At 33.4% G+C, this 10210-nt stretch overlaps 1 protein-coding gene and 1 long non-coding RNA gene across 2 annotated transcripts; both read right to left on the reverse strand.

The window, feature by feature from the left end:
- Positions 1-270: 270 nt before the first annotated feature.
- Positions 271-4283, reverse strand: LOC133864930 (uncharacterized). The gene is made up of 3 exons (XR_009899584.1): positions 3992-4283; positions 1435-1533; positions 271-555 (listed from the first exon to the last, which is right to left on the reverse strand). It is a non-coding gene; the product is annotated as an uncharacterized LOC133864930 (long non-coding RNA).
- Positions 4284-9334: 5051 nt separating this feature from the next.
- LOC133863249 (uncharacterized) lies at positions 9335-9952 on the reverse strand. Its single transcript, XM_062299208.1, has one exon. The coding sequence runs from the start codon at positions 9950-9952 to the stop codon at positions 9335-9337; it is 618 nt and encodes a 205-aa protein (XP_062155192.1).
- Between the last annotated feature and the right edge of the window lie 258 nt (positions 9953-10210).

A 10210-nucleotide genomic window follows, 5' to 3' on the forward strand; every position in this document is an offset into this window, starting at 1 on the left:
TTATTTGTAATTCAATAATGGGCTTGGCCTTCAGTCACATTAGGGTTAGGGTTAGGGTTTTAGTCTATGAGCCCATTTAAGCATAATGTGACGACCCGTTTTTTTTTTTTTTTTTTTCATAAACATTAATTCTTTAAAATATAAACGGATCTTCACAGTGGCACGACGATATGTCGCGAAGCCAACATATGGTACGTTCCTCATAATATGTACCTAGTACATCAGAGTATAACATCTATTCATTTATGCAGCGGAAAACATAAACCTAAATAGCGGAAATCATAACATAAACTTCTATTACAAATAATCATAAACAAAGAGCCATATTACATCTATCTGTTTAAGTCTTTCCTCAATATAAATACATAATAGAAATGGCTTTACCAGAATAAGTGACACAAGCGTCACAAGCCATAAACCAAACCTATAAACAAGTGGACAACCTGTGGTCCACCAATTACGATTGTTGCGGCGTGCTTCAGTCATAACATCCCAAGTACCCTTTAACAATGCTATCAACTACCACCGGAAAACCTGTAGCCAAAGGAACATCATCTATACGGTTGTGGGGGTTTGCCACATCCGTATAGGTGGAATTATGAGCCCACCGTCTTAGCATAAATAATTACACTAAGACCTCAGAGGTATACTATTCACTGAGTTTTCGCAAAGAACCAACTTTTTCCCTTTTAGTTATGCGTACACTATAACAGCTACCAATTTTATAAACTTTTTTTTGGAAACCCCCATAGTTGATATAGCGGACACTAACTATTAGAAAGCATTTAAACATACTAGGCAGCTAAGATTATACGTAGGAGATTCATTGTAGAAAACAATAGCATTTAAATCATGCAACCATCCGATAAAAATATACATAAGTTCTTTTCCATTGAGACTCTTATGCATACTAATACGTTTAGCAAAACTACAATATATACTTATCATGAAAACATCACACAATTTAAACAATGCTATTCATGCTCATGATAGTCTTCTTATTCATTGTGAGGCTTACCCTCTCTTTCATTATGAGGCTTACCCTCTCTTTCATTATTATGTGTTCATGCTTTATGCTATACAATTCAAACTCTATACTCCTATTCTTTGCAAATCATGCTTTCTTCAAATACGATAAACCAATCAACATGTAATTTCATCATTCTTACGATAAACCAATCAACATGAAATTTTATCATTCTTCTTTGCATAATTAAATCCCAATTGCAGCACACTTACGGATACTTTAAATCAATTCAAAACCTTTCATTCATGCATCATTTCATAACATCATTGATATTTCAACATAATTGAAACTACTTAAAATATCCAAACATACATGTTAACATATCGTCGGTTCAGTAGAAAGTCATATATCATTTGCATTTCTATAAAATACGAAAAATATCTTTTCTCAGTGAGTAGAATACTCACCTTGGCTGCTTAGGACTCATGACTCGAATACTCCCCGTGTTCTATTTACTTGAACTCTACATTGGAGAACAAGTTGAAGTCTCCAATCATAACACGTGCCTGCAAACTTTATGACGTCAGACTAACTATTGAATCTCATACCCTTATGACACATAAACTACCCACGTGCTCACACGGGCGTTACCTGCTTCTAAAGCTAGCTAAATACCTTAGGCTATTATTAGGTTAATCATTAGTTCTATGTTCGTATTTATTTGTTTATTATCAATAAGATGTATTTACTATTTTCATTAGTTTATATATTGTTGTATCATGTTATTATCGTAAACCCTATTTATAGCTCATTATTTATTTACTAAATTAACAACATATATACTTAAGCCATATACATGTATACGTATACGTATATACATATACATATACAACACTTAATCCTAATCCATTGATGCACATAATTACCAAGTATGCATGGATAGATGAATTAGTTACTAAGTTACCTTATTATCATTATTAGCTATTTAACCTTATAGTTTATTTATCCACTTAGGCTAACTAAGTGTATTCGATCCATATGCATATATACACATATGTATAGAAGGCTTATTAAGCTAAACATAGCCTCTTAACGCACTTAAGTATTTCATATTACCTAGGTAACCACATTAATCATCTAATTACATTTACCAAATTATTTGAATGATTTACAACTCTTGTTCTTCAAATCTTAAGCACTACATTCAACACTATTACTCATATTAGTTTCTAACCCTCCAAATAGTTTAGGTTTAGGACTTTAATCTTATCTAGCATACTAATTTAATAACTCCTATTAAATTGGGTTATAATCACATATTGTAATATATTGGTTCATTTAAGCTTGAGGCATATACATAAGCCTCCAAGCCAAGCATTATACTTAGAATCAACTTGCTATTAGCTTATAACTCTTTAATTTTACTCCTATGTTAATTATGTCCATTAAGATATCTAAATTGTTATCTATGTTTATATCTTACTCATTTATTGGTTCTTGTATTTTCTTTATTTCAAGTTATTCACTTATTACACTCTTACACATTAACTCTTTCTCATGCCTCTTCTAATTCCAAACCAACCAAAGCTCATAAACATAACCAATTACACCTACTTGCACTTGATGTCACATAACCATACCTACAAGCCAATCTAATCTTCATAAATAATCTTTTACTCAATCAAAATCTCAAAGCACACTTAAAACACTAAAATAACTCATAGTAGAGTACCTACGGGATCCCAATAAATCCTTTGAACTTTCTTTTGCATATTAACATCAACTCATTCCTTAAATGGAAGTACCCACAATTCTTCCTACTATATCATCATAACCATAATCACCAAGAATTCATTAACATAATTTCCCTAAACAACACACTTGGTCTACCACTCAACCATTCCAAATAAATTTAACCATTTAACATCAAGGTCAACAATTACCCAAATCAGAATTTGAACTAACATAAGCTCTCATAAACATTAAACCCATTCTCTAACATCACAATAAAGTCTCAACCCAACGGGTATCGATGAATTCAACACATAGAGTTAATCTCTTAAATAAACAACTTAAAATCAATTACAACCTTCTTCCGTAAACCACAATCTACCTCCAATATTCATAGCTATTCACCAAAGCACAAGCAAGATCCTTCATTTACATAACAAAGATCAACTTCTCTTAATTGGAAATACTTTCCACCTAAATCCCATAACAATTATCAATGACAATAACAACTATATTCTCCAACCAACTATTAACAATTCATCCTAAAATATTGAAACCAACTTCTACACTAAATCTACACTCATGAAACATAGTACAAATCCAAATGAACCTAATCTTCATCATAGGCAAAATAACCAATAAATCAACTTCATATTCAACTCAATATCAATTACAATCTACAACAATAACTAATAACACCCAAATCCCAAGGTATCAATGATTCTAATATATGATCAATCCTCCAACAAACTACATAATGACTAACTATAATCATTAACATACAATTAACCACTACGTTCCAATCTCTAAACAAACTCCCAAATCTTTAGATATCAATAAATCCAATAAAACAATTCTAGGGTCAACTATAATTTAACCACTTGATTTGTAAACAACAACCAACGATTTGTATAAGTCAATATAACCAAAATACATTTTTTGACACTACTCCATCATGGCAAATTAAATACCTAACTTCATATACAAACACCCATTCGAATAGCACCCCATGAAAAACTCCAAAAATCTCCAATCATAAACCCTATTTTCGGACCCAAATAAAACCCTCACAAATCAATATGATTTCAAGCTTCAATCCATACCATTCTAGCTTCAATGGGAGAAGCCCCTTAGCAATTAACCCAAAAATTAACTATAATCTCACAAAAACCAAAATCCATACCAATATAAACCTAGAATCCGAATCTAAGCAAATCCCAAACCATACGCATGATTTTCGTGCTAAATAGACAATGGGTAACATGAAAACATTAAGGAAGGCTAGAAATTTACCCCATAAAAGCCCATGGCCGGAACCCATGAACCACTTCTTCTTCTCTTCTCCTACTTCTCTTTTTTTTCTTCTTCTTCTTTTCTTCTCTGCTTCGTGCTCACTATCTCCCTCTCCAAAAATTTGCAACGTCTCACTCTCTCATGGGTTGTGCGTGCGTGAATGGAGGAGGAAGAGAGAGGAGATGAGGAGAAGGAAAAAGGAAAGAAAAGAGGAAAGGGGGAGAGCATCATGAGAGAGAGAGAGAGAGGGGAAAGAAATTGTGTGGTGTGCTGGAAATGTAAGAAGATAAGGTGAGAATGTGTGTTTACAAAAGTGCCCTTCTAGCATAAGTGAGAAAGAAAAGGATGGGCTTTTACCTACCCTTGGCCTATTAAGGTCACTTTTATTCCCACTTCTTGGGCTACCATTTTCTAAGTCACACAAGCCCATGGTAAAATAATAAAATCACTTTGTTTAATTTTAGTACACTAACCCATTAAATAATTTATTTACCTTTGTCTCTTCACCTTTCTTAATTAAATCCTCAAATGTGATTTCATCACACTAAACCTATTATTTTTTTTTTTTATTATTCTAACTCCATTTGTTTATCCTAAACTCATTTTATTTTGATAATATAAATATTTTTACTTAGAATCTAATTATTAGTCCAATCTATTTAATAAACATAACTTATTAAATGCTAAATCCTCAATTTATTTTCTTGGTCTTTACACATAATGTTCTATTGTAATAAACAAATTATGATTGATGAAAAAAGACAATTGTTTCGTGGAGGCATGGTTCCTCTTCTCTTTTGGTGGTGAGACGCTACCAAGGCCAGTGAGACGCTAGTTTGTTCTATCATCTTCATTATTTTGGTGAAACTTTAAATTAGCGCAAGATTTTTTATTTTTTATTTTTATTTTTTATTATGTTCCTATCCGTGCTGCGTCAATTTGGTATTAGAGCTCAAGAATCAATTGTTTCCTCAAAAAATTGATGATCTACCGGGCAAAAGAAATAAAATAAAATCCATCATCACAGAACGAAGTGGCAGACTGTTTGGTGCTGCTCCTTCATCCCAACAGCAGCACGAGATGATGTCCGAAGTACTTGATCAATTGCGTTCCTTATCCCAATGGATGAACGTGGTCTGGCCACCGAATTACTATGAAGTCTACTTGCAACTGCACAGTCCAGAAAGGTGCACCCAAATCGTGGGCTATTGCAATGGCCTGGTTTGTGTCCAGGACCAATGAGATACATGGCTTTTGTCGTGTGCTAAAGAAAAAAAAACAATATATGTTATATTATGTTTTGCTAACTTTTTTTTTTGTATCTCGAAATTAGGCCCATATAAGTACGCGAATGGCTGAGCATAAAGAGTAGTAGATTTGAAGAATGACAACCTACAATGGTGAGACACTGTTGTGGTCACAATAAGAAGATCGTGAGACTCGATTTATCTATTGTGTTTATGAGTCTTCTTTGGTTTGAAAACCTTTAGCTCGTATTTCACCTTCCTTTGTGTAATGCCCCACATTTTAAGTAATAAAATAAAATGTCTTAAATTAGAATTTAAGACTGAATAAAATAGACAAATCTAGAATTGACGTTCGATTCTCAAGACTCGATATTTGAACGGCCTAATATTGTAGGAAACAATATTCCGATTCAGTTGTTAATAAAATATGTGGTTTTAAACATGATATTTTAATCCCTGAAAAATAATAAGGAATATACGAATATTTATGAAAATAAATATTCCTTGGTCTTATTATTTATAAGCCGTAATTTTATAAATAAAGGATAATATTATTAGACTCTAATAATATTACAGGATTATTAAATTGATAGATTGAATTATTCAGTGGACTAATTGACATAATAACATTGATGGATAATATTATTGTAACGTCCCAAATTTGAGCCTGCAAATTCGTAAGCAGAAACCTCTGGTTTCCACGTGACATTACTACATCAGAGATAAACTCTCGCAGCGGAATATATTTTTTTTCTTCTAAAGACTTAGGAATTGATAGCATAACACATTACGGCTGACTGAAATACCTTGGTAGTTTATTAAAAGTTACTTAGGTTTATCTTTACATGCCATATGCACACTAGGTGCATCAAAATTAGTACCACAAACAGCACATAAGCATATAACATAAAACTTGCCAAACATGACATCGTTATAAATATTTACATGCCATAAAACAAGACACCCATAAATACAACTAGTAATTTCTAAGCTAGCACATAATAGTTCGATAATGGTTTCAAAAACCATCAAAACTAACATATGGGTCCATGCCTTCATTCTCCAGATCTGCATCAGTAACTATGCAAATATGACGTCATCATATTTACATAGACAAACAAGTGAGTCATCCATTTCCATAACTAAGTTACCATCAGATTAATAACAGTTCATAAATAATACAAATGCAAAGGTTGTATGAATATGCATCGTAGTAACCATTTAGTTTGTGTTTTATGATCGTCTTACTTCAGACCTCTCGTTCTTAGGTATCCGAACCCGTTCATGTCCTTTGCCTCACAATTAAAGCCTTGTTTTTACTGGAATCATACCGGTCCCAGTATTAGTTATATATTAGGACTTCAGACTCACCCTGGGTCACTATGAACCCCCTGGGTCCACTGACTAGCCTTCCTTCCACTTGCTACTACATCAGCTTGTTGATGGCTATCTCATCAGCCGTTTTATTAATTGGACACAACATGCAATGCATGAACAACCACATGAAATGAACACACAACACACAATCCTAATGAAACATAGAATCATTCCTCAGTAAGTACATCCATACTTACTCTCCTTGGTGTAATTTCTTAGCTCATTTTCTGTCATAAATAAATATATACAAAGAAGATAATATATTCATCAGTCCTTTTTCTAATATTAAAACTATTTATTTTTACATCCATTCATTCATCGTTTTTTAGTCATCAATATTAAAGGTGATTACTTATAATAAGTCTTTTGACATTTAAGCTTTATGTTCAAACATCGAAACGCAGTGACATAATGTTTAAACGTAAGTCTTTCAGTCAAAGCACTTAATAAGTATTTTTAGAGCAATTATGATTATCCACAAGAATTGTAAGTGTAAAACAAGACAATAACATAAGAACATAAATACTACAACGATTCATGTTTAAGCACTGAAACACATCATAGTGCTCTTGGTGACATAACACTTAAACATGAATCCTAACAGGATAATATTATGATGCAAAGGATAGGGATATCAGCGGCAGAGCCACTTTGTAGGAATGCAAATGCTAAGATAAATTTGCAAAGGGATAGGGAAATTAGCGGTAGAGCCACTTTGTAGGAATGCAATAAATGATAAAATAGATACAGGTGGTCAAACCAACTCTATAGTGATGCAATAAATGATAAAATAGATACAAGTGGTAGAACCAACTCCGTAGTAATGCAATAGATGGTAAAATAGATACAGGTGGTAGAACCAACTCCGTAATAATGCAATAAATTATAAAATAGATACAGGTGGTAGAACCAACTCCGTAGTAATGCAATAAATGATAAAATAGATACAGGTGGTAGAACCAACTCCGTATAATAAATACACAAGTAATGAAGTCAAATAGTAAGGAAGAGGTGTCAAGTGATTCATAAGATATTCCTTTGAAAGTTTCACGTTCCAACTATATCTTTTGAGTTTTTGGACTCGATATAGCGGAAGTGAATTAAATGCTTTCTTAGGAATATCTAAGAAGTCACTCCATGCATCAAGATTACTTACCAAACTGATTTGGAGAGAAAAATAACTTCAAGAACACCAAAGTGGTCGTGTGGTAGAAGGAGAGAAAAAGGGAGAGAAAACCAAAGCAAAAGCTTTCTTGAAAGTTGTCTATGATTTGTGTGGAAATACTAAGACCCTTGCATGCTTATTTATAGGAGGAAAGTAGGGGTATTAAGGTGAAAAATGTAATAAAAGAATTAGCTTATTGGATAATATCTTGTAAACTAGTCCTTACTTTATTATTTTTTTGGATTTTAGAATTTTCGTCCAACTAGAGGGCAGCCTACTCTGAGTAATTTTTTGATGGTCAAACCTACTTCGATTGATGTGAAATTTTGAGGGTAGATAGAGGACTTTAATACAAACACTTTTTCTTTTTAGTTCGACTCAATTTGAGTTCGTTTTAACTCTGTTATGGTCCAATCAAAGTTTCTGTCTTATAAGCCAAAATATCTTTAAACCACTTTTTGCGTTCACACTTGGTTTATTGATTTTTCTTTCTTGTCATGATTACTCTTTGTGATATTCTTCCTTCATTAATACTTGTTGTTTTTTATACATAAATGTTTCTAGAAGCATGGAGATATTTTTCTTTGACAGTTTTTCGTTTAATTCGACAGTTGTGTCATTTAGGCACCGGTTTTGGATAAAAAGTCAACTGTTACTAAATTGAATTCTGACTTCACAGGTTTCAAGTATAAACTATATATATACTATATTGGGTATTTGTAAGCCATAAAAACATATTTATCAAGCCTAAATTTAGAGGTCAAAGTTCAACCAAAAGTGCCAATTGGCACCTAAATAGTCAACTACAAATCCAAAACATGTAGACCATGTGATAGATATTTCTATTGTGAGTACAACAGTCTTTGAATCAACTAAATCTGAGTTTGTTTGACCTGTTTTCGGTTCATTCAAAGTTTAAAGCTTAAATGTTACTGTTAGATTTTTAAGGGTTTTTAGGTTTTGATCTTTTAGGTTTTCAAAACAACTTTAGGTTTGCTTATAAAAACATGTGGATATTGTCTCCTCAACAATATCAATGATTTCTTAAGAGCTTGAAATTACTGGGCGTTACATCCTACCCACGTTATCGGAATTTCGTCCCCAAAATTTGTAAACTAAGTTATGCCAAAAGAAAAATTTACACTAAGTAAGAAAAATTTCAAGTAGAGATGTTACTTACCTTAATCATCTTCAAAGTCACTGAGACATGGCTTAGTGGAAGACTAGGTAACTCTCTCTCTGGTTGATCTTGAGGTATGGTTTGATGTACAGAGTTTTCAACTTTATTTTAACCCCATGATCTTTGACAATTATCAAAAAGGGTGTAAGAAAATAATATTTTTCAAATCATACTATCTTTACCTAGGTATTTGGTTTTATATAGTACTAAGATCTATTTATGGGCTTGACATACCGAATATGGTATGTATTCACAGCTACTACTCGCAAACTATATTAAACACAATTACTATCGTATAATAAATAAAAGTTATTTAATTATAAATACTACGTCATAAATCATGAAAGTATTAAACATACCTACTTCAAAGTGGCTCACGGGAATAGGTACGGGTATTTGCTCCTTATCTCTTGTTCTAACTCCCAAGAAGCCTCTTCTACTTCATGGTTCTGCCATAGAACTTTTACTAGTGGTATTGTCTTTGTCCTCAGTTGTTGCACTTTCCGATCCAAGATCTGCACCGGCTTCTCTTCATATTTCAAATCTGCTTGAACTTGTAAGGGTTCAAAGTCGATTACGTGTAACGGGTGCACGTATTTTCGTAGCATGGAAACGTGGAATACGTCGTGTACACTGGCTAGGTTAGATGGTAATTCGGCTCTATAGGCGACCGAACCTACGACCTCCGTCACTAAAAAGGGACCAACATACCTCGGACTTAGCTTTCCCTTTTTACCGAACGTCATTACTCCCTTCATTGGTGATACCTTCAGAAATACCTGATCACTGACTTCGAATTCTAGCTTGCGTTGTCGTGAATCAGCATAACTCTTTTGGCGACTTTGTGCGGCCAGCATCCGCTTTCGAATTAGGGTAATCTTGTCTTTCGTATCCTGGATTATCTCCGGTCCTACTAATTGTCTTTCCCCAACTTCATCCCAATATAGTGGTGATCTGGATTTCCGTCCATAGAGCGCTTCGTATGGAGCCATTCCAATAGTTGCCTGAAAACTATTGTTATAGGCAAACTCAACTAACGATAAATATTGAATCCATTTACCTTTAAAGTCGCATACAAAGTCTCAGCATATCCTCCAAAATCTGAATGGTTCTTTCTGATTGACCATCGGTTTGTGGATGATATGCCGTGCTAAGAGTTAGCTTCGTCCCCATTGCATCTTGCAAACATTGCCAAAAACGAGAGGTGAATCGCGCATCACGGTCAGATACAATAGAAGCAGGTATTCCAT

The sequence above is a fragment of the Alnus glutinosa genome, chromosome 3 (genome assembly GCF_958979055.1).
Source record: "Alnus glutinosa chromosome 3, dhAlnGlut1.1, whole genome shotgun sequence".
NCBI classification, from domain to species: Eukaryota; Viridiplantae; Streptophyta; class Magnoliopsida; order Fagales; family Betulaceae; genus Alnus; species Alnus glutinosa.